Source organism: Marmota monax, unplaced genomic scaffold (genome assembly GCF_021218885.2).
Source record: "Marmota monax isolate L192 unplaced genomic scaffold, Marmota_monax_Labrador192_F-V1.1 WCK01_AAM20220418_F8-fsc00144, whole genome shotgun sequence".
NCBI classification, from domain to species: Eukaryota; Metazoa; Chordata; class Mammalia; order Rodentia; family Sciuridae; genus Marmota; species Marmota monax.
Genome location: NW_026694618.1, coordinates 4,415,747 through 4,442,045, shown reverse-complemented (window position 1 = coordinate 4,442,045; position 26,299 = coordinate 4,415,747). Strand labels below are relative to the sequence as shown.

General features: G+C 37.6%; 1 protein-coding gene across 5 annotated transcripts in view; it reads left to right on the top strand.

The window, feature by feature from the left end:
• Dync1i1 (dynein cytoplasmic 1 intermediate chain 1) overlaps positions 1–26,299 on the top strand; it is a 296,210-nt gene that overhangs the window by 13,626 nt on the left and 256,285 nt on the right. For all 5 annotated transcript variants that reach the window (XM_058572177.1, XM_058572178.1, XM_058572176.1 and 2 more), the window contains exons 2-3: positions 16,393–16,509; positions 24,040–24,154. In XM_058572177.1, the coding sequence (XP_058428160.1) occupies positions 16,402–16,509; positions 24,040–24,154 (223 nt within the window). In that variant the 5' untranslated portion in view covers positions 16,393–16,401. The remainder of the gene's footprint in view (positions 1–16,392; positions 16,510–24,039; positions 24,155–26,299) is intronic.

Sequence of the window (26,299 nt, the reverse complement as noted above, 5' to 3'; positions counted from 1 at the left end):
TTCATTAGAGCTTAAGTTCTAAGAGGAGGGACGAACAATGAAAAATATGTAATCGTTAGGTTGCAGTATGCATAATGAAGAAAAATAAGGCAATGAAAAAAACTTGGGAACGCAGGGGCAGTTAGGGAGTAGTTTTCTCTTTTAAGTAAGGCCTCAGTGAGATAAAGTTTGAATTATGTCTTGAAGAAGAAAATCATTCAGATACTTAGGGGAAAATGGGTAATAGCAGAAGGAATAGTAGATGCAACCTCGAAAGGTGTACTGAAGTTTATGAGGAGCAGCAAGCAGGCCAGCATGTTTGGAGATGAAACTAAGAAAATATCCATGTTGGAGAGGTTGAATTGCATAGGACCATGGAATCCATTATAAAGACTTTGACTTTTTATTGATATAGGAACCACTATAAAGCTGTATGTCAAGAAGTGACATGATTTGATTTGTGTTTCAACGAATCATTGTAGCAGCTGTGTAGAGAATGGGCTGCATAGAAGGCTGAAGGATAAATATGAGACCTTTTTGGGGAATTCTGCAATAATATGGGTGAAAGCTGATGGTAGCTTAGACTGAGTGATAGCATAAGATGTGATACAAAACAGTTTTTGAAAAGGACTGGAAAGGAGAGCTCAAATAATTTACTAATGGGTTGGATTTAGGGTTTGACAGAGAAATCAGGGATGACACCAATATTTTTGGCTTGATTTACTGAAAAACTGCAGTTGTCTTAATCCAGATTGGGGAATTTTAGTGGTTGGATGCACATGGGACCAGAGCACAGGAAACAGTCATCAGGCTGGGCCTTGTGGTGACTCTCCTAACAGATGCAGAAAATAGATGACAACGGTTCGCCAGAGTACCCTGTTCCCTGAACACACTGGAGAAAACCTGAAAAATTCATGTCCATTCTCCTACCATTCAAGACTCCTCCTTTAATTGCACAGTTTTTATTTATTAATTACGTGGAGTTTTTCATTACATTTGATCAGTCCTAGCTCTGTTGTGGTTTTCCATGACATTTGGCATTGTCCTTCAAGTACTTCAACTTGAGACACACCCTGTCTTTCAGGATAAGATCCAGTGCAACTCTGAAAAAAATGATCGTGCTGTATTTCAGTTATTTCCAAATTCTTGGAGAGTACCCTACTGTCATCACCTTTCACTGCCTCTAATGTTGTTACTCAAATCAGATAAGTTGCTTTTATGTCTCCATTCTGCTGTTTTGCAAAGCTGTGACTTGATGGGAAAGGTCTAATTGCAAGGATTAGACCTTTCGCAGTGATTGACCTTGCATTCAAGAAATAGTGTGGAATAGGAGCAGCAGCCTAACAAAGAAAAAAGATGATAGAATTGATCATGTAAAATAGCTACTTCCTTTGTTGCTGCTTAATGTGGTCTTGAAAATTGAGATATAATTCTTCTTCCACTTTAAAATTCTTTCTGCCAAAATTGGTTTTCTTTAAAAGCTAATATATACAAGCCTACATCCTATTTTCACACAGAGAGACAGATGGTTGAAACTCACTGTAGCTAAATTAAAAAAAAAGTTTTGAATAAAAAAAAATACATGTAGTATCAGACAGGTTTAAGCCTTTTAGGACTGGTTGAGAAATCTGTTCTGAATGCTGTCCCATACCATGGAGTTATCCATTCATGTACAGAATGCTGTGTGCTGGGCCAGTCTAGGGGATTTGCAGGCAAGCTTTTCAGATAGATATTTGCTTTCTAACAGAAATATAAAGGTTATGCTGATGGGACAAATACCCAATTCCCAAATCCTAAAGTGGCATTCTGCATTTATGCTGACATGATCTGCAGGAGACATGTTATGGTCCTGGATTTCTTGCAGTATTGATTTTCTACACTCTTATGGGCATATAAGAGTAGCTGGAAAAGTAGATTAATCTTTGAAAGTGCATCCGCCTCAAAGCGCTTTTGCCCTGAAGTACTCAGGGACTTTTTTATGTTTTCATGCTTCCATTTGCTGGTAGATTTAAACAAGTAGAGCTGAGTTTGCTTTGGTCAGTCTGTGGTTGATTTTCCCATCAACACTTTGTGAGTGAATTACATGCTACATGTGTACCTAGAGCGTAATCTCTTGGCCCTCAGTTTAGTCAGAGCCTGGGAACCTCTGTGGTAGTGTTCTCTGTCTGCCCTAACATCTTTTGTAAATATCATCATGATCCATGAGTGTCATAACATGTAAATTGTTGGCTGAGAAAGAACAAATTAGAGATAAATTTAGAATTTAAAATTTATCAGTCTTAGAAATGATGTACCTCAACCAGGCATGGTGGTACACACCTGTAATCTCAGCAACTTGGGAAACTGAGGCAGGAGGATTGCAAGTTCAATGCGAGCCTCAGCAAATTAGCAAGACCCTAAACAGTGTAGTGAGACCCTGTCTCAAAGTAGAAAAATAAAAAAGGCTGGGAATGTGGCTCAGTGGTTAAGCACTCCTGGGTAAAATCTGTAGTACAAAAAAAGAAAAGAAAAGATGTAGCTTAATAGATCTCAAACTTTTAACTTCAACTAACAATAATAAATATGTGTATATAACACATGAATGTGTATGTGTGTATCAAAACAAGTTATTAAAACATATTTTTAGTTGTAGATAGACATAATACCTTTATTTTATTTTTGTACTTGTATGTGTGGCTGAGGATTGAACCCAGTGCTTCACACATGCTAGGAAAGCTTTCTACCACTGAGCTACGACCCCAGCCCCAAATCAAGTTTTGTGAAATGGTATTTGCTCTTATCATGTACAGTGTATTCTAATTGTTTTAATCTGTTAAATAATAAAAATTGCTGTCTGTTACTAACTTGATTTCATAACTTGCCAGTGAATTGCAATCCATGTTTTAAAAGGTTGATGCAGTGTGTATTATATGGTAGTAATAAATTATCTGGTCTGGTACTTGCACAGATGTTTTTGTGTTTCCCTTCTGCCTACAGAGAAGTTCAGACCCCTTTGAAGCATGGTAGAGCAGACCTTTGGCTGTAGGGTGACCAACTCATCCAGTTTGGCTGGGGTTTTCTTAGTTTTAGCACTGTAGCATGCTCACTGTGGTTACCCCCTCAGTTTTGTGCAAACTGGGGTGGTTGATCATCCAACCTTAGTGATCTGATCTTGGACTGCATTTCCAGTCTCATCTTCCTTGACCTTCTTGTGTACTGTGTGCCATCCATATCAAGTCTTTCTCATCCCTACATCCCCACACTTGTCCATGCATCCTCCTCTGCCTGGGATGCACTGCTCACCCCTGCCTTCCTCAGCTACAGTCTTCCTCTGTGATGGTTTAGTTCACTTACTCCATGGAGATCTGTCTCATATGTTCTGTGAACAAAGGGGTGGTTACAGGCAGCATGGATTTAGGAGATCCTTAGTAGTTCTGAATTTTTCTCATCAGTCTTATTCTTTTTTACCTGTAGAATGAACACTGGAAGGAAAACATGACATAAGTAGGTGACAGTGGCAAAGACAGAATATAAAGGAAGTAGAATAAACCTGCAAAGATGCCAAGGCCAAGGAAGTAGGGCAAGGGAAGGTGAGAAAGTATAGCTACAGGACTCATAGAAGTTAAGAGCCTGTGCTGTGGAGACAGGTTTGAATCCTGACTCTTTACTTGCCTAAGTCATTGGCTTTGGGTGTCTTGTCTACACATCCCTTTTCTCCCTGTGCTCCTCCATCCATCATAACTTCAGCGGGGACTGATGGTCCCTGAAATTGGATAGGCTCAATCACAAGTGCATAAGTATTTTATAACTGATTTGGAACAGCACTGAATTAAGTGAGTGTAAGATGTAGAGATAATCTGAATAACTTCTATTTTTTAAGAAGATCAAAACAAGATGGCTTCTTGTGAACGTACATATTGCTGACTTATATTAGGGGAATCTGCTTTTTACTTTATTATTGAACATAAAATTTTTCCTTCCCTAGTTTTTTAAAGTGGATCTTAACTGACTTTCCTTTAGTATGATAGTTTAGTATTTTTTCTCACTTGGGAGCTGCAAAAACATCGTGGAGCTGAGATCACCTGCATCCTCAAATAGGAAGACTGTGTGCTCACTGCAGGCAGGCTTACTGGACAGTGCTGACTTGACTTAGTTCTCTTGCATGGAAAATCTGGCCCTTTTATAAGGACAGCAGGTCAAGACTCCAAGTCAAAGCTAAAGCTAATCATGTCTGATGATTTGCTTGTTATCAGGTATTTTAAAGATCAGTCCCTCAGGTTACCTTGGAGTAGTTTATTTTTAGACATGTTCATTTATCATCTTAGCAACTCAGAGAAAACAGCTTCAAGCGCTACAGAGGGCTCTGTTCTAAAGCACAGATTTTTTTTTTTTTTTTTTGCATCCGTTTTAAAGAGAAAGCCCAGGTATCAACACAATAATTTATCCTCAAGGCATTTTGTACAATAAATCCTAGTTTGCTGAATTTGTTACTTGAGAGAAACAATGGAGTCTGTCAATTATAAATTGAATGAATTTGCTAAATAATCCTTTTAGATTCAGAAATCAGGTTATTAGGAAAAAAATACATCAATGAATCTATAAGGATAGTGATTTAGTAAGAGATAGTTTAATGGATAAAGCAATGCTAGGAGTGGGTGTTTGTTGCACATTTGTACTGGTGGGTGAGAAAATGAATTTCTTCTACCATGGGAATAAAGATTTATTGCATAATAAGGAAGGATTTCTTTGAGCTTGGTCATTCAAAAGCATGGCACAGTGATCTAAATTTTTGATGACTAGAAAATCTCCAAAATTTTAGTGAAAATATGGAAGATTTCCCATTTATATATAATGGTTCTTTAGCCACTCAAGAAATATTTGCTGAATACCCATGGCTAGGCACCAGTGGTACACAGATAATTAGATGTGGCTATTGCCTTAGAAGCTTTAAGTCTAACGGGAGGAGAAAATAACATCAAAAAATAATATAGTCACCATTGTGGTACCTGTTCTAGCAAAACCATACACAGGGCACTCTCGGGGCACCAGTGCCCAAGCTTGTAATGGCGTTCAGAGCACATTACTCCAAAATATGGGACCTAAGAGTATTGAATATGTTAAGCTGAAGGAATTCGAGAAAGAGCATAGGCAAGGAAGACAATCTTCCCCCACCTTCCTCTAAAGCATATCAAGTTATAAGACCCCCATGGAGGTGCCACCTTTCCATTCCCAAAGCAGAGGAGCATCCTTATCTCCAAAGTCACAGGGACACAGGAATTTGAACACTCAGACCTTGCTAGGGTTTCCCCAGTTTAATACCTTTAGGTCCCACTCTTTTTGCCCTACCATATCTTCCCATGACTCTTCATTCTTCATCAGACCTATTTAAAAACTCAGGTAACTGTTTCTACAGGCCTTCATTTCCTTATGAAGGCTCCAGTGCCATGTAAAACTTATACTAAAAATAAAACTATATGGTTTTTCTCTTGTTAATCTGTCTTTTGTTAAACGGTCTCCAGATAATGAACCTAAGATGGGTACAAGGAAAAGCTGTTTTTCTTCTCTGACTCTTGAAGCACTGGGAAGGCCTTCTGGGGACATGTGACTGAGTTGAGACAGAAATATCAATAAGAATCTTGAGGTAATGAGTGGGAAGAAGAGCATTTTCAGAGTTTGTGAAATTACAGAGGTATGTGTCAGTACAATGTGAACTAGGGAATGGAGTGATCTAGAGACAGAGAGATGGGAAATAAGAACTCTTAGGTGCCATGATGTGGAGTTGATGTATATGTTGTAACTAAAAGGGTGTCATAGCTGTGTTTCAAGTGTACCTCATTAGATTTGAGTGACAGAAAGATCACCCTGATTCAGTATAGATGTTGTCTCATGGAAGGAGAAATATTATCATGGAGAGAAGGTGTTAGGTGAGTATCACCACTGTCAATGATGAAGCAATGTTGAAGACTGCCATTGGGTAGTGTGAATGGGATATAGATAGGAGAACTCAGGTTTGGAAATACTACATGGTAAAGTTGGAGGACTGTTGAAAATTGGCTGTGGGATATAGTGAGCTGAGGATTTGGGGCTGATCAAGGAAAACAGGAACATGAGATGGCAGCATTGCACAATAAGATTTATTGGGTGGTACTTGGAAAGGATTGCATAAGAGAGGAAGTCCCTCACAGCAGATCTTACAGGTACAGCATCATGGCCATAACCCAGAAGGTGAAGAAGGCAAGGGAATTTCCTGGAGAGAAGGGAGTGGAAGACGAAGACTATGTGCATAAGGTAGGGAGCCTGGGTGAGAGAGATCCAATCTTCTATAGCCACAGGGCTGGTCTTATCTATGGCTAGCAGATGTTGGGAGAAGTTTTGCACAGCATGAGAAATATCCAGGCTCTAAATGGCTAAAAATATGCTTATATGAGCTCTATTTAAAGCAATAATGTGTGTAAGAAATTGTGTTTGGGGTAAGTAGGCTTTCAGCTAATGCTACCAGCCTGCAGAAAGGAAAACTATGGATGCCAATAGATAGGGGCCATCTTTAACCTATTAACACAGCCAGTGTCGATTGAAAGCCAACCATGTACCCAAGCTGAGGAGCCACTGTACCAGTTCCAAAGTAAAGTTACATGATGATCTGTGAAGAATTGCCCCTTTCCATGTGTTCCTTGAGAGTATCTGTTAAGATTGAGATGCTCCCTTGTATTTTAGAACCTCTAGGGACACAGAAATTTTCCGTTATCTAAAGTGTTATGGTAGGAACCTTCTTGGTTTTGTTTCTTGTCTGATACCTGGCCTAGGTGGATGATTCCTCTTTCCCATCAATTTTGACCCAAATGTATGTGTTTCCAAGAGATACTTTTGGAAGGTCTTGCATCTTTCTTCCTTCTAGTTTTCTCTGTGATATACCCCTAAGGATGCCCCTCTTCTTTTTTCCAATTCTATTTCCTAGTTCCTCTTCTGCCCTAATTCATATAGACTCAATTCCAAAATACTTCCCTCTAGTTGTCCAAACTCTTCCATTTCTGGTTTTATGCTCTTCAAGGATTCTACTTAAAGTTATCATTTCTGAGGACTCTTGATATCATCTGAGTGTTTCCTAAGGAAAGATGTTCTAGGATATGAATGGTTGATTCTCTTAATTGGGGAACAATCCTTTTCTCAAAGAGAAGCATTTCGAATCTCTAAATTGGTGGAATGCACAGTAGGAGTCAGGAATAAAATAGACAATTTCAGAACTTTTTGGCAAAGATAACAATGGCTTTTGAGTCTTTTAAGGATAAGAGCTCTTATCCTCATTCTGCTAACTAGATGAGAGGGCAGATACCCTATGGATTGATTTTGCTCTCCAGCAAATGGGCGCTGTGCTAAGTGCTTGAGTCTCTTCTGTTTAATACACTGCAATTGCCAGTGCTCAAGTTATAGGTTAAGCAGTACAATTTAAGCCACTCAGAATCATGAAACAGTGGAAGTAGAACTAGAAACACTGTGCAGACAAAGCCATCTGAAACACATCTCACAAACTCAGCAAGAGTGAAATGAAAGGATTTCTTTTAGACATATTTTGATTTGGCTTCTTAAGTTAAAAACTTACACAATAAGAGTAAAATTGAGAGCAGCCTGGGAGAATCAACATGAATATTTAAAACTATGTATGATTGAGATAGTTGTTTTTCCAGAACAGTAGTTCTCTACTGACATAAGTAGATTCTTCCTTTGCAGATGATTCTCTTGAAGTACTTGAGATCATCCAGTATTGGGCTTTAGTTTTATGACTGGGAATTTTCAGTGGCAAAGGCTTTCCTAAGTGGTGTTAGCTCTTCCATGCAATTTACATGTACTGCCACCAGGTGGTGATAAAGAACAATGGCAAGATTGGACTGGAGGTGGACCCCTGGGGGTCCACCATAAAGGTCTTTAAAAGGAAGAGCTTTCTTTAGATTAAAATGAGTAAAACCTAAAATAAGTAAACATCAAAAGGGAAGAATTATTTGATAAACCTCTTCAAGAATAAGGAGACTTAAAATTGATCAAATTATGTTTTTATGTATGTATGAATATGCCATAATGAGACCAGGCTGCATGCACAATATGCACCAATTTAAAAGACTTTTAAAATTTTCAAGTTAGGGTTGGAGTTATGGCTCAGTCATATAGCACTTGTCTCGCATGTGCAAGGCCCTGGGTTTGATCCTCAGCACCACATATAAATAAATAAATAAATAAATAAATAAATAAATAAATAAATAAAGTTAAGGTATTGTGTCCAACTACAACTACAAAAAAAAATTAAAAATTAAAAAATTTTTCAAATTAAACCTTAAAACAAACAAATGAAAGAGTAAGGAGATCAAATGTGTCCAGTTCTTACTCTTTCCCATAGTGATTGTGAACTTGGCTAACTACATCTCAATTTCCCTATTGATGGGTAATATGCTATTACCAGATATATAATCTTTGAAGTGCTTATTATGAAATAAACATATCATAATTGTAATTATTAGAACAATCTTAGCCAAATTCAAAGGACAAAAAGTAAAATAAAGTTTCACTCAGAGTAGTCTATAGTTTACTAACAACTGTCTTTGCTTATATCACAACCAGGCTAAAGCCATTTAATATGCGTGTGTGTGTACACACATATATTGTGGGAAAAGGGGATAGGGAATGAGAAAAGGCTTCTTGATTCATCCGCCTTATCTCTTGCCTAGCATAGACAAGTGAGAAATCTTTCACACATAGTCTACGGGTCCTTCTCCTCAAGGCCTCCCTAACTCTACTTTCCTTATACTATACATATCCTGAGGTCTTAGATCTTCCTGGTATTTCTAGGTCAGTTAGTTTATAGACTCTTAGTTCCATTTTGAATTTTCTATGTGATTTTCAGTGATTTTAATACTGTATCTTTCCCCTTTCCTCAAAGTAAAAAGTGCAAACTCCCTCCATTTAGGTTATTTATACAAATATTTAGGAGCACTCTGTTAAGAAAATGTCTCTCCAGGTTTTAGAATCAGCTTCATGTTATCATAAGTATATTAAGTCAGATGGCAGTCTAGGGAACCCTGGAGGACCCAAGACACGTTCAGGATTTGTAAAGGCAAAACTATTTTCATAATAACAATAAAATATTTTCTGTGATTTTTCATCATGTTGATATTTTTAGTGACAATGTAAAAGCAGTAATGAGAAAATTGCTGATGTCTTAGTAGGACATGAGGTAGCTTACATACCCCAGTTTCACTTAAGAATGTTCTTCATGAAGTAGAAGAGATATTAGCTACCTTCAATCTCTACTCTAGATGTGTGTCCTACTGAGGGACAAATGGGAACACATAAAGTAGTTCTGCTACCTCCCAGAGATCAGAGTTGTCTGAGGAAAAGCCTTTGTGCAATAGTTTAAATTGTGAGTTCATTAGTTCCCTTTTGTTATAAACTCTATTATTTACTTGAAAAAGTAACTGACAAAACCATGTTTATTCAGACTTCACTAATTGGCAGACATTTTCGCAAAAATCAATGGCGTCAGCTGTCACTTCAAGAGCACAACTGACAATATTTGTTGCTAATGATGAATTCTTGAGCAAAAATTAGAAAGATTTTATGTGTCACTACCATAAGCTTGAGAGCATTGTCATACCTATAGGCTTTTCTGGGGAGATTGGTAATGATCTTACCAAACTTGATTTTCAGATGTTTTAAGAAACTGTTGTTTTTTGACTTTTGATGTGAAATCAAAGAAAATCCACAATTACCTGAAGAGGATATTAAAATACTCATCTGTTTTCAAACTACATATCTGTGTACAGCCAGATTTTCTTCACATACTTCAATTAAAATAGCATGTCACAACAGATTGCAGAAGTAGCTATGAGAATCCAGTTGACTTCTGTTACATCAGATATTAAGAAGATATGGGAAAATGTAAAAGAATTTGGGGCTAGGGTTATGGCTCTGTGGTAGTGCACTCGCCTAGCATGTGTGAGGCGCTCGGTTCGATCTTCAGCACCACATTATAAAAAAAAAGGTATTGTGTCCAACTACAACTAAAAATATATTTTTAAAAAATGTGAAAGAATTATACTATTCTTACTGCTTTTTGTCTTGGATGACATAGGTATGCTTTCCATAAAAAATGTTATATGAATAAGTAACAAGGTTTTGTTTTAACATTAATCATTAAAAAATGATTAAAATTTGTTTTTAATGTTCCCAGAGTTAATTGTTAACAAGGGTAATATGTTAAAAATGTTCCCAGAGTTAATTGTTAACAAGGGTAATATGGATATAGTCCATATATATGAAAGCTCTTAGAAGTCTTTGATTTTTAAGAGTTTAACAGGGTTCTGAGGTCATAATGAGAACTGTTCTTCCATGGTAAAAATGGATCATGTCTGGGCATTGTCCAACTAAGAGAAAGATTTTATTTTTTAACATTTATTTTCAGAGTGTATTGATGGCTAAAAAATTAGCCAATAACCCCTGTACATGTTTCACCAACCAACTTCCTCCTGAGATGTCTACATTTATTGACTCAGATATACCTCTAAGCTGGGTTAATGGTTGTGGTCCATGTCATCCCTGGGCTTCCCGATCCATGTAGAAGGAAGGAGGTAGCTGTGTTGTATGAGAGAGCAAGCAGGTGAAATGAGGCTGCGAAAGATCAAATTCCTTACACATACCTAGTGGCAAATGGAAAGTTCAATATCTGAGAGTGTAGAACTCGCAAGAGCAATGGCATCCAAGCGAGAACTTATTTCTAGGTATTTTTTTCAATGAGTCTGGCAACAGCTGAGCAATGACTTCGACCTTGCGTGATTACGACTTTAAGCTTAAAAATACATTTGCGTCTGCCAGCATTAGAAATGGAATCTCCAACTGCTGCTAACTTAGACGACCAGAAGGAAATAGAGATCTATAGTGTTCAAAAGCTAAGCCTTGGAAGGGGCTGTGACCCAGCAGCTGTGCAAACAGGGCCAACCCATTGCTTCTCCTCTGTTAAGACACTTGGTGTGAAATAAGACAAAACCCACTGTGAGGAAATGTGCAGAAATGAAAAAGGTGATAGGCCCCTTTGGGTTCAAGAGAAGCTGAAAATTTCCCTTTCTGCATGGATATGCGTGGATATGAGAAATGTGAGGGAGGTGGGGCGAAGATGTGACATTGACTTGTTTTTCATCTTCCCTCCCCAGTGTCCACATTTCTCTCTTTCATGTTTTCCTCCTTCCCTCTTCTTCCCCTTCCTTCCTTTATTGCAACTTGATCTACCTTCTGTGGGAAGTGGTAAGAAAGAGAAGGATGTCTGTTGAGCAGAACTTGTAAATTATTGCTTATGTTTACAGAAAAATTGGAATAATTGTACTACTGTTAAATTAAATGACTACATTTCATATTTCTAATTTTTTTCTTTGACTCTCAACTCTTTCCTCCCATGCATTAATTCATGTAACCCATTGAATTGCAAAGGTATTTCTGTGCACCCTGAAATGCCTGAGAGTCTCTGGGGGCACAGATTGGCTTTCCTGGATCTGAAGGTGCTGCTGCTGTTAAATCAGTAACGTTCCACACCCGTAATGAAATTCTCGAAGTGACACCTTCAGAGTGATTAGATTGAAATTTGACTGATGGTGAAGTTATAAAATAAGGGCATAAAGAGTTTGTAGGATAAGTTAATAGTAAAACTAATTGAAAAAGAAGAGGAGGAAGAAGTAGAAGAGAAGTTGAAGGAGGCAAAAGAGGAAAACCAACTTTCCTTAGGTGGTTTAAAATTTGCCAGGTACAATTCCAACCTTTTTTCATAGAGACTCATTTATTGGGGGTCAAAGGAATGGCAGATCACTGAGATCACAGATGGGCTAAAGCCAAAGTTAACTGAACTGAGAACTTTGGGAGGATGAGTGACAACACTGAGCTGGGGATAAAGGGCAAAGCAGGGGACAAAAGGGAAATCAGAGGCAAAGAATTGAAAATTGGACAAGTTAGGGTGTATGGGGGTTCACTTATGGAATCCAGAGTAAATGGAGTAGCAGATTTGAACTTTGAGATATCTCTTTTGGAGTGGATGCAATTTGGTGAACAGATGAACCCAAGAGAGAGATGGAATTGTGTTTGGCCATAGTAAAGCTGGACGTTTTGCAAGAGAGCAAGAGCCATGATGTGGGGTAGAGAAAGATAAGAAGTATGAATTTGGTAATGAAGCCAAAAGAGATGGAGGCAGGGGAGAAGCCAATGGAAAGCAATTCCACATATGGGACTCTGCAGTGAGGGATGCTGGACAGGAAACATAAAAGTGAGTCAACTCATCCCAGAATGGAAGGAGCTGGGTGCAGCTGAGCCATGACTGTTCCTAAGCCTGGGCAGAGTCGAGCCATGTGTTGGCGGGTGGGTGGGAGAACATGTAGATGATTAGACAGGGAGGAGCTCCACACTCAGAAGTGGGCTTGATTTATCTACTTGACCCCCTTGCCATCTGTAAATGAAAGAGACCAGCTTTTTGTGTATGTGAAGTAAGCGAGCAATAATTAGCAGTGGGTAGCTCTGACTTTTATTTTCTTAGACTGAGAACATCAGAATTGCCTTTGCCATGACCTATATTAGCCCCAGGAATCTCTATAACTCATGTCCCGCATGCTTTGCTTCTCCATTTGCTTTGTTTGATGTGCAGAGAGATTTAGTGGGTCAGACTGGCAAGCCCCCTGGGAAAGCCTGTGGAGCTCAGTGCTGACACTGCATTTAATGCCACCATTGAAGCCATCTCCTTATGTGTAAAGGCTCATTAATTTACTATAACATGTACTTTCCAAACCTTTTAGGGGGCATTCTCTTGAGACTTTTTTTTTTTAATTCTGTGAGTTGATGATAAGTGTCTACTGTGGAATAGATTAAAAAATCAATAAATGGAAGGTCCTCCATAGCTTTGTCTTTTAACACTGTAGCTCTACGACATTCTAAAAGGGACTCATATACTTTCAAACATCTCTACTTAATCTCTCTTTCTCTCTTTCTATTTTTTAAAGTATCAACTCTGTGGCTGAGAATATCAACTTAAACTATCAACATCATTTGGCATGTTGAGCAGTTTGAAGAAAGCCTTTGTACTTTGAAGAAATGTTCTAGGGATATATCTTACTTCCTCTTGTGATTAAAGTTCTTTGCAAGAAAATCACAACAAATACAGGATGTTTTATAGAATGGTTTTCTCCTTGTGTTCATAATATATAGTGAAGTTGTGCCAGGCATTTCTAACTGGGGAAAGGTATGTAATCATTGAGGAAACATGAAGGAGGGAGAAAGTTAACTTTTCTGAAGTTTCCACTGGCTGGATTTTCAGCTTAGAATGATACAGGTCTTGCTTTAACAGTGATTTATTTTCTAATTGTACATTTCACTTTTGACAGCAGAAAAAATTCAACTAAATCAATTAGCTTGAACCCATTGGGCAAGAATGTATATAACTTCTCAGATGGCTTTTGTAATTAGGTTCAAATTTGCTCCTGCCAGGAATTTTACCTACTGGTCTCAAAAATTATTGTCCACCTGTATTTTATTGATAAACTTCAGTTTTTTCAGTTCTGTAGCTTCTTTTGGAAAAAAAAAAAAGATAGGAGGATCTAACTGCTTGGATCCTTGTTCCTCCATGTTGGTCATCAGTGGGAGCTGGGTGAAGTGGTCTCCTTTAGACAGAGCTCTTCCTCTCTGCTGGCCTCTGACACTATTCTGCTTCCTTGCACTATCCACCTGACTTCTGTAGGATTTTGAATCCATGACTCAAGTTTTAACAATCTTGTAGGTGGATGACTTCAGTGAGCTTTATTCCATAGCTTCAGTCCCTGATCCAACTGTCAGTCTCATCTTTATGTTGTATCTATGCATGTGTCTAAAAGACTCATTGATGCCCAAATTAGGACATGTTACAAGTGGTTTTTTTTAATAGTACCCTTTTATTTTTTCCTTCTCTTCTCGATTTCACTGCCTTCCTCTTTGCTCTCTAGAAGATAAATTGATACTGATCCTTCCTCCTTTAGTCACATCTAAAGACTACCAAGAATTACTTGGTCCTTGGCTGTGCTATCTCCAGTCCACATCTCTACTTGCTGTCTCTCCACCACTTACCATCCCAGTGCAGGTGCAGTTGACTGAAATAGGTGTTGGCACCAGCCTCCCAGCAACTTGCATTATTTCTAGTTTATGCTCCTATCTGTAATGCAGGCAGGGACAAGAATAGGCTTAAGCAAATTCCATTCTCATTTTGTCACTTCTTTCCCTTTCAAAAAGCTTCTGTGATTGTCCATCACCTGTTAAATCAAATACAACTCATTTCTCTGTTTCTTCCCCCACAAGACTTTGCCATTTGCCTTCATTTTTCACAAATAGAGTTTATATTTCTTGATGGATTCATGTGTAACTCTTATATTCAATCTGCTGGTTTCCCCCTCCATAGATCTCTGCATATCTAAATCTTCCCTTCCTTTGCTAGTTCCCAAGCTTGTACAACATACCGTTCAAATTCCGTGTGCTCCTCAAAGCTCACCTGGGCCTAATTCCTCAGATCTTGATTATTATTTTGCTCTGCATTCCCTTTGAACTTGCATCTTGGAGATTAGAAGTGTGTGGTAGGTCAGAGCATGTGTAAGCTGGAATGTAGGTTCTGCCACATATTGGCCATGTAGTCACAGGTCTTGCTGAGCATTCTTTATCTTGATTGTGAAAAAGACATTAATTGTACCAATCTGCTTGAATTGTGGTAACAAATATGATAATGAATGCAAAGGGCCTGGTACACTGTAATCAATAAGTCAATGTCTCAGAGACCTCCCCAGTCACACTACAAGCCCAGGAATTTGAGTTCAATCCTCCTTGAAGGGAAGAATCTAGTATTGCTGGTCATTGTATCCCTTTGCCTTATAGAGTGGCCAGCAAGGATTAAATATTCAGCAAATGTTTGTTGAAAATTGAAGACAGGGTGTGATCATGAATGGCAGAGATTGATTATTGTGATCATTGTTATTTTGCAAGTCTTTGCCATCACACTGTGAGCAGAAATGTGTCCAACAGGAACACGGTACACTTCCTGGCTGTGTGTCTGACAGCATGTCTTAGAGTGATTGCAGGCTCATGATTACCTTCCAAGGACAGTGACAGGAAGTTTGAGCATCTCTTATTGTTCTTCTCTTTGTTACTTTTTTTGTGTGTGTGCCTTCCATCACTCTGGCATCTATTTAGGAATACATTATACATTTTTATAGTTGCATACAAATAACGTACAAGTAAATACTCATGACATTTATAGTTAGTTGATGTTTTTTTCTTCTTTGAGAAATTTGGGTCAGAGGAAGTTCTTCATTTCTCAGGATTTCCATCTTGTTTGCTTCAGTATGTAAGAAGCAAGTATGTAATTATTGATAATTGATAAACTTATATTATTTTAAAATATTTCTGGTACCATTGCCACCAGCAGCTGTATCATGATTAGTATTAAAATTAAGTCTCATTTGGATAAATTTCCCAAGAACTTCCCCAGAATTACCTCCTTTTCATGTGTTCCCAAAACACATGAAGAAAAAGGTAAGTGCCAAAATAATAAATATTGTATTCTGTATGCAAATCAAAGTTTTATAGAATCAGGGTTTATTGGACATGAAATTAATTGTGACAGTTCAGAAGGAATTTTACAGAGAAAGAAGATTAACTTGCTAAGTCCTCAGCAGCTGTCTTCCCTGATACATATGTTAGGCAAAATGAAATTTCCATGTGCTCAGGTCCAGTGGAGGAATGTTTATAGAGTCTATCGAAATTTGGGCAGGACAGGTCTCTCAGGATTCATGGCACCTGTTTTCTCAGAGTGGAGATGGATTGCCCCGTTACCATCTGAACTACAGTTCGTGATGATGATTATTTTTTGATGCTTTCCTTTGGTTTATTTGTAAGAAACTTGTACAGGAGATGCATTGTCTATTTTTTTAAATTAATTTTTTTATTTATATATGACAACGGAATGCATTACAATTCTTATTACACATGTAGAGCACAATTTTCATATCTCTGGTTGTATACAAAGTATATTCACACCAATTCGTGTCTTCATACATGTACTTTGGATACTAATGTCCATCACATTCCACCATCATGTCTAACCCATGCCCCTTCCCTTCCCCTCCCACCAGAATTGCCTGTTCGGAAGTAATTTGCTATTCGTTTCAGATCAGATGATAATGTTATATTTCTTCAGACATTTATGCCTGCATAATAAGGGAAGATTTAGGTAGAGTCAGACCAGATTTAACTTAATTTGTTTTTGATTCTTCAACATAGGCTAAGTAATATGACCTATTAATACACCCCAATCCCATTTTCAAGCTGCATTTCCTTTTGAATGATTTTTGCAATGATAATATAAAAAGTTATAGGTTCACCTTTCTTCCCTTTTTCTCCAAGGAAACCAACATGTCTGACAAAAGTGACTTAAAAGCTGAGCTTGAGCGCAAAAAGCAGCGCTTAGCACAGATAAGAGAAGAGAAGAAACGGAAAGAAGAGGAGAGGAAAAAGAAAGAGGTAAATACAGGAGGTTGGGGTGTGGGTGTTGTGTGGTAAGAAGAAAATCACTTGGTTCTGAAGGACTGGTCAAATGGATAAATAGGACCCCTTCAAAGACTCCTTTTTGGATATCTGGATAAAATGAGTGGGTATCTATGTCCTCAGAAAGATAAGGTCATTGCTATCTGAAACCCAAGGTTCTCCCCAAACTTGAATAGAACCCTAAAGGTAGTCTGGGATCTATTGTCGGACATTTCTTGACCTTTCCATGCCTCATTTTCCTATCCTTAGAAATGAGAATATATTTATTTTGTGGGCTTGTGAGGATTAAGAGAGTTAATCTTAACAGTACCCAAAGTATAGTTAGTACTTAACAAGTGTCAGTTTTAATACAAGATTATTTTTTAAAATGACCAGCAAAACTATTTTAGCTGGGCATGGTAGCGCATGCCTATAATCTTAGTGACTTGGGAGGATGAGGTAGGAGGATTGCAAACTTGAGGCTAGCCTCAGCAATTTAGCAAGACCCTAAGCAACTTAGTGAGACCAAGTCTCAAAAAGAAAAATAAGAAGGGTTGGGATGTGGTTCAGTGGTAAAGTGCCTCTGGGTTCAATCCCTAGTACTGGGCAGGGGCGGGGGGAGAAAGAGAGAGAGAGAGAGAGAGAGAGAGAGAGAGAGACTATTTTAGATATTTCAGAAGAAAAATAGAAAATGATTCTGATGGATTTCCATTGATGCCTATATGGTATATATTTTCATGGTAGATAAGAATCCTAGGTTTGATTGAGGGGAAAGGAGGTGAGAGAATGGATGGGGTAGTATAGGATATAGCATATTAAGTGTTAGAACTGAAAGGAATTTTAAAGACCTTCCATTGAGTCCCCTTTTGATGTCAACAAAGCAGGAACTACCCAGAGGTAAAATGCAGCTTTTCTGCTGCTAGATCCAGAATCAAAGTCTCTCAACTCTCAGTTCAGTGCCTGGCTGTCATGTCACTATTTCAATCCAAGAAATAATTTATTTTTAATTCCCCAATTTGTTGTGGCAGTTTAGAAATAGCCCATGCTTCCTACACAAACCAGATGCCAAAGATAATCTTGCATAGTCTCCTACGAAGAAAACATCGTGTAGGGTGATACACTTGTGTATACAGAAACCACAACTGCTTCCCTACATTTTTCTTCAAGGAAAAAGAAAATGTATTTAATGCCTTGCAATCTAAATAAGTGTTGTTTTATACTACAAGGCTGTGAGACCAAAGTAACAGATTCTTTTTTTAACAATTATTATTTTCCAACAAACTAAAACATAATTGCAATTGCATTTCAGCCCTCTGGCATCTCCCATCTCTCCACACCATTACACTTTGATTGATGTGATCATTTATTTGTCCTTGACATCATGTGTAATGGTTTTCCCTTGGAGATCTTTGCTGTTATGTATGCAGTTTTTGGGTGAAATAGAGGTGAGAATTGACAAGGAATGGCTATTCATTTCTATGCGCAGCCAAAAAAGGCATTAAGTGATTATGTTTCCTTTCCTTCAAACGTCAACACTTAGTGTAGTTTTAAAGCACCTGTTATACTTTACTAATAACTGGTTTCCTTTTAAACTGACATTCTAATATCCAACTCGAATTTCACAGAATTACCACAAAAGATGATGTGATACAGGAAATCTGGTTCCAAATTATGCTGTCTGCCTCATCTTGTTCCTTTTGCACATTTTGGGGAAATTAGAGGCAAACCAGACTGATCGAAACTGGGTACCCCTTTTGCTTCCACACCATGAAGTTTTGCCTGATAGAGATTTAGCCTCTTATACTGCGAAAAGAGTCCTGGGAGATTGAGGTGGCGGGTGGTGGGGAGTATAGACTACCTGGACTCTAGATGTTCCTTTGCCTCTACCTGGTTCTGGACTTAGAGTCACTTAAGGTCTTAGATGCCTCATTTCTAAGCAGAAGAAAGGGCGGTTAAGGCCATGTTAACTCAACCTTGCTCCACAGAGTCACATGGCCATTCAGAGTCCTCAGGTCTGATTCTCAGTTTCTGTTTCAAAAAATCCAAGTAAGGGTTGGATTTTGCAACACACTGACTACATCATCTTTGAGAGCTATCCTGGCTTTAAATCTTCTTTCTTTATAGTCTTTCTCTCCTTAAAAAGATCTTTCCTCTCTTTAACGTAAACATCTTTCACAAACTGTGCTGACTTGGTTTGTTCTATGTGACCAGTATAATCAGACAGAGGGCAGTAATGCCTAGTAGTTATTCACAGAGGGTGTTTTTTTTGTTTGTTTGTTTTTTTAATTTGAACTTGACTCTTCATAGAATGGCCTTTAATGAGGTCTTCTATGAGCCTATTTCCTCCTCTATAACATGAAGAAAAGAGTGGTACTTTTCTCAGAGTTCTGAGCAGATTCAAGAAGATTCCACAGAGCAGTGAAACAAATCAGTAAGCAACAGCTCACATTCTGCTTCTAAGACTAGCAACCAGTGACCAGGACCCCACAGAATGGATTTGCACACACTGCTCAGCACCACTCCTGGTGAGAGGCGTTTTCCAAAAATGCCCCACTATTCAAAGAATCCTATAATTCAAGACCCCTAGTTTCATGGGATTATAGTATTTTGTAGCCAGAAGAAGCCAGGAAGTAATCTTTTCTGAAGTCTTTTTTTTTTTTCAAATAAGGAAATAAGATCTACGTCTTAGAAGTAGCCCTTCTTTATCTCTAGTTCCTGAAGGACCCCTCAATCAGTCAGGTATCCAAAGCAGAAACCTTAGATAATTCTTTCTCCACCCCCTCCACAATTTTCATTGATAACCAGGTTCTAGATGGAACCAAACTCTTTTCTCACCCTAAATCCATATTCTAGCCAGATTCAGTTTCAGGTTGAGTGTCTCTTATCTGAAATGCTTGGGATTGGGGATTTTTAAGGTTTTTAAATATTTACATATACACAGTGAAATGTGTTGGGGGTGAGACCCAAGTCTAAATAAACATGGAATTCATTTATGTTTTGTATGTAGCTTATACACATAACCTAGAGGTAATTTTAAAAATCAATTTAAATAATTTTGTGCACAAAACAAAATTTCATTGTGTGGAATTTTCCACTTGTGGCATCAAGTTGTCATAGAAAGTTTGGGACAATTTTCTATGGCATTCTGGACAACACTCTATTGATGTGGAGTTTATAAAACTCTTTTCTCAACTAAAGGGGACTGGGAAGGAGGTTGGGGACTGGGATAGAGAGATGAAGTAGAGAGGATGAAAAAGAATCAACACATGATGCCTGTGTGCATGGAAATATCACAGTGAATCCTCTTAATTTGTATAATTAGTATGTGTTAATAATTATAATTTTAAAAACCTTTAAAATTCTCTTTCCTTTCATATTCTTCTCTTTCTCCCTATTGTTTTTCACCTGGCTCTTAACTGCATGTCTTTCTATTCTCATCTCAAATGTCACTTTCTCCAGAAAGCTCATGCTGATACCTTTATCCACCCATCATGAGGTTAGATCTGTGTTCTATCCTTGACCTTATCAAACCATTTTTTAAATTTTTTTCTTAGTTGTAGTCAGACACAATGCCTTTATTTTATTTATTTATTTTTATATGGTGCTGAGGATCGAACCCAGTGCCTCGCACATGCTAGGTGAGTGCTCTACCACTGAGCCCCAGCCCCAGCCTCCTTATCAAATCATTTAGCACAGAGTTTTACATTTGCTTCCTCAATTGTCTTTCTGTCCCCAGAGATGGCAAGTTTGGGAGCACAAGTCTGTATGTTGGTTTTGTTTTGTTTATAGTTGTTGTTTTCAGCATTGAATAGCACAGGTTTTGCCAGGTAGTAGACCTTCAATAAAATATAATGAATAATAAGTGAATAATAAACATAAACTAGTTTGAGCATGTCTGGAGAGGCTGGTCCGAGACACTCTTTCCAAGTATCTGAAGTTTTATTCTGCAGATTCATATTTCTTTGGAAGCTTCTAATCCTGAGTTTTTACAATGCTGCATCAACTGGCCACTGTCATTGGCTCCTAAGTTTAAAATTTGCCAATTTTTGGGTTGTTTGTAGAAAGTGAGCCATACTCTTATAACGTTGTTTATAAAAAGATTCTCTAGGCTTATCAAGTAAAACAAATAAATTTAGAATTAAAAAGAAAAAAGATGCTCTTTAATGCTAACCTGAGTGACTTTCTTTGCCATGACTTTGAAAACTAGAGTCAGGACCACCCAAGTTGATTATCTCCACAGAACCCAGAAAACTGTGTACATATATAAAATTGCCACCCTCTGCTCCTTTGGATGTCATGCTTTCTTGGCTGTGGTATTATGGATGAAATCTGATTTAAAAATAAATATAGTGGCCACCATTTAAGACACAGGCCCAATTTCATAAAAAATTGGCTTTCATGCAGTGAGGTAAGTTTAATGTTGGCTACCCTGAAGTTTTACTCTGTCCTTGGCCTTAAGCCAAATTGCTAGAAGGTAGGATGTACCTGAGTTTCCTAACCTGTCCTCACTTGTCCCTCTAATAAATGTGGAACTGTCTTTGAAAAGTGACTGATAGATAATTCTCAGTTGGCAAATTTTCTGTCTTTGATTTTTCTTTCTGGGTCTCAGCTGTGATTACTCCACACAAACAAAAATTTCACTTGCTGGGAAAGTCACCTTACAGATTTTTAATTACTAGTGCTACAGAATCACTCCTTGTTGAGTCATTAAAACAGTAGGATTCTGTAGTATTTACATGCGAAAAATAAAAAATTTCATGATTAGGATATTCCGTATTATTGTCTTAAATGAAGTAACATTTTATTTTAAGTTGCTAACCGGTAACAATCTGCAATTACCATAAGCCCCAGTTAACTATTTGCATTTTTCATGGTCAACATTGAGTGTTGATAACTTTCCCCTTCTTCTATTATATCTGGATGGATGTTTATTCTTTTTAATAAATGTCATTGTATGGTGTATTTTTCTATATGATAATTTTCTTCTTTAAGTTAAGTTAAACAATTAAAAAGGAGTTTAATGGAGACCCGAGTTGCAGAGGCTCCTTGTGCTGACGTGAAAATTTGGAGTTGGAGCTCAGGGATATTGTTTTTGCACAACATGAGGTTATATGTGTTGACATGTGATTTTCTCTTTACTGTGCTTCTTGAAAGCTTGCTGGTTAAAATTAGAATAAATCCCCCAAACCAAAAATAGATCTTGTGCCTTTCTGCACAGGATATCTAGGACAGAAAGTTTTGAATGAAATGCCCTAAGTTTGTTCAAAAGCAAAAGATTAGGCAGATCTTTTTCTATTTACTCTATGAAAACTCTATTAGGACTTCTCAGTTTCATTTCTTACTGATACTCTTGTCCTTTGATACATTTTTGTTGAAAAAATGAGGGAAAATTAAATATATCTTTGATTCTAGCACCTGGAAGTGGGTTTGTTGTGAGTGCTGGGTCTTTAGATGTCTAGGTGTCTTGGTCTAATACTAGTATTGTAAAAGAGATTCCTGGGTGGGATATATAGTTGATGGGAATCAGCCTAAATGATGTATAGATCTAAGATTCTATAATTGTAAAACAATACTCACCAAAGGCAGATAGCTGATGCCTTCATTCCGCACATTTTTATTGAGTATTTACTATGTGCTAGGCCCTGATCTAGATGTGAGCATATTGTAGTTTACAAAGCAATCAAGTGCCTGCTCTCAGTAAAGCTGACAGTTCAGTTATGGCTAAACACTGTCTTGTAACACCACACTATTCTACATTGGATTCTGAAGGCAAATTTCACTTTTATTTTATTTGTCTTTCAGTAGCTCCTCTGGTAATTCCCTTTTCTTTTATTTCCCTCTTTCTTCCTCCCACCTTTTGACTTTCTGACAAATGTGGATAGAGATCCTTCCTCTGCAGCATCCTCTCATCTCAGCTTTGTCTCCACCTCTGTTGTACACAAACATTGGAACTGCTTTAGTAGTTTAAATATTTCAATTGGAAAAGAAGATGAACTTTAATATCTTTACTGGTAATGTGCCATTTCAAAATCTGAGCTTATGTGAGAGGGCTAAAATTCTCTAGTAGTCTCTTTAGCAGTTATTGGCCTACATAACAACAGTTTTCTCTCTAATGACAGATAGCCTTAAAAACTATGTGTGCATTTTAAACCCAAAGTGAACAATAACAGAAGCGTTGGGTCCAGAGCCAAAGATGCACTTAGCTTATAATCAGGGTATAAGTTACCATCTGGAGATAAGTCAAAGCTTTCATGAACTCTTTCTACTTCAGATGCCAAGATACGAATTATGCTTTGTATGTCTGGTGGAGACAATGTACCTGTTAGGGTGCCCATTTGCCCTGGAGAAGGGATGTCTGGTCACTGGATAGTTGGTTTCTGAAAAGCTTGAAGACAGCTTCACTCCTGTAAGCTCACAAAACTTTCTTGCAAGGTATCTACACATCAATGTTCTCATGTTGGAGATAGAGGGAAATACCTCCTCTGGAGTAATAATTATGTTTTAAAAAGGAGGAAAGACCTGGAATTTTAAAATTTCTCCCAGAATACCTCTGTTGATCTTCATTAAATTGCATTTTAAGTTGTCATGATTTTGTAAAAACACAAACCGGGGATACAATCTGATTTAAGGATGCCCATGTGGTGTGTGTTAGGCAGAATTCATGAAAGGAATTCCTAAAGGATTTTTTGCACTGTATTTTTCTATATGATAATTTTCTTCGTTAAGTTAACATGTTGAGTGGAATCCTAATATATCAGAATCAAGCAACAAGATTTACAGCACTATTGTATTGTTAAGTCTGTATTGCCTTAATAGAGTTTAGCCCACTGTATTTTAAACCACCATCAGCTTACACTACCAGTACAAATAGTGTATTATACAGATACAGATTTTCATAAATAACTTGATTTTTCATCCAAATTCCAAGAATTGCTGTTTCCACAATCCCAAATAGGGGGCATGAATTTTATAGATATACACTCATAAAGAACTGATGTCCCAGGAGGGACAAGGAGTTCTAAACAACGTACAGAATTCTTTTTGAAAAATTCACAGCCCCAGTCAGAAATAGTTGGCTTTGGGGGCTGGGGATGTGGCTCAAGCAATAGCACGCTCCCCTGGCATGCGTGCGGCCCGGGTTCGGTCCTCAGCACCACATACAAACAAAGATGTTGTGTCCACCGAAAACTACAAAATAAATATTAAAAAAAAAAGAAACTGTCATGGTGTTTAAAAAAAAAAGAAAGAAATAGTTGGCTTTGATGGTTTCTTTCAAAACTGGGCAAGAGAAACTTTGATGCCACGGGGTAGAGATGGGAGAAAACTTTCAATCAAGAGAGAACAATGGGTCAGTAATTATTAAATGAGCAGTTGCGGTATTTTTTTCATCCTTCATACATTTGAGGGAATCTATTAGGGCTTTTGCCTGGCTTCTCTGCCTGGCATTTCCCACTTTCTGTTTCAGCCAGGAAAAGTACACATTTAGTGATGTTTTTAACTTTCCTTACCGACATCCATGCTTTTTAGGCGGATCTGCAGCAGAAGAAAGAACCTGTTCAAGATGACTCTGATCTGGATCGCAAACGACGAGAGACGGAGGCTTTGCTCCAAAGCATTGGTATATCGCCGGAGCCCCCTCTAGGTACTTAACAGTGCTTTGTGCTACTATTTCTCAAATTGAACTTGAGTAGGATATACCATGTCCAACATTTACTATTCGTTTATGTCTTTAGCTTTAGTATTTTTATTTTTAAGTAATTCTATGGCTTATGGTTCAGGGTGCATGCATTTTTGGAACTGAGGGGGCTGGAAGGAGATGGGAGGAATGGTTGTAGAGTCATCAGCAATTTGCTGCTTATTGATGAATCACACAGTCGAACTTTGCCATTGTGTTATTATTAGATTATTTTGTTACTTGTTAAATGAGTTGCCACTTGGGAAATATAAGAAATCTTGGAATTAATTTTTTATTAAATTGTTCTTTATTTTCACTGATGAATCCCAACTTCTCTTTGCCTCTCTAAATGCTGTGAATCCTCCTTAAAATCTACAACCACGGCAGGCATAGAGTTATTTTATAATGAAAATAGATCAGTGGGAAATTTGAAGAGAATTTATAATGGTGGCAGATCAGCAGCTAATGAACAAGTTTAAATTTATCTGACTCTCTCAAATACCTTGATTTCATTTCTAATTGGCATTCTCACCTCAGTACCCTCCTCCAACTCATTCATTCCTAGTTGCTTGTCCATGAACTCCCTATCACTAAGGTCTGCATATTGAACTATTTGTTTTCTTTGTGCTAAAGATAACTGTGCATGTGCTTATTCTGTCATTTACCTATATACCCTTCATGTGATAAGTTATTTTATTTTTCTTTAATCCTTTTATTTTTCATATATTTAAGAGTTATACTAGGGTGTCTGTAAAACTACATGATACCCAATATAGGAAAAAAAAAACTTTTAAAGTAATACTTGGAAATAGATACAATATCAGATCTGTTTAAAATATTTAATTGTCTTCTAATTCTATCACTGACTTTTATATTAAAATAAAATTTCATTTGTTTCCATAGTAACATAAAATAAGAATAGAAATAATCCGTATGCAACAAATGCTCCTAACAATATGAATAAGAAAAGACTATGGCCGGGTGTGGTGGTACATGCCTGTAGTCCCAGCAGCTTGGGAGGCTGAGGCAGGAGGATTGTGAGTTCAAAGCCAGCCTCAGCAAAAAGTGAGGTGCTAAGCAACTCAGTGAGACCCTGTCTCTAAATAAATTACAAAATAGGGCTGGGGATGTGGTTAAATGGTCGAGTGTCCCTGAATTCAATCCCCAGAACTGCACCCCTCTCCCCCCAAAAAAGAAAGAAAAAGTCTATGTAATCCTACAAATTCCTAAGTATCTCTTGGTATAATTTAATGCATACATGTAAAACTAAAATACTACTAAAAAGCTTTGTACTCAATCTCAATTTATAGTAGATTAAAAATCATGTGTCTGACAATGAAATAATAATCCTTAATAAAATTAGATGTTTTTTTAGCTTCTTTATGTCTTATAAGATGTAACCAAGGGATTATTTGAGTGATGTACCATCTTTGAGAAGCTGGCAAACTTCTTTGAACTAAGATGATATGTGACATAAATCGGACACTTTTCAATCAGTTATATTTGTACCTCAAAATAGTCTTTGAAATGCTGTTGCTATGTCAACACCGGTTAGACACAGTAGTGGTAGATCCTGTTTTCCTGTGCCCTATATAAAGCCAATAATTAAATTTTAAGAACAAAACAGTTAACCAACCTTAAACCATAACCAACTTCTCAACTGTTCCTCCAAGCCTGCTAAGGGGCCCTGGCAAGGGTCGACCCCATTTTCATTTTTTGTCTGTCTCTTTGGCTTACCCTCTGACTTAGCATGGAGGATAATTGGTGAATTAATTGTGGAACCACATGAAAATTCCCAGCTTCTTGACAGATCTGCCATTGTGCTATAGGATTTGGACAAAATAGTTAAGTCCTTTACCCTATTAAATAAATAAAAGGAAATTGCACATGATTGAAACCAAATGGAAATCTACATTTCTGTATTGAAGTTTCTTTCTGCCCATATGGCTTCTTTGGCTTGTGCAATATTAAGAACCCATTGAATCATCTGGCCTGGAGCCATCTTGGCTATTTGGTACCACTTCTCTCTGAAAGACATTTGGCATGTATCTGAAGGATGGAGAAGAAAAATATATTTTCATTTCCTTTAGTTCTCTCTTTATTATCCTTGCT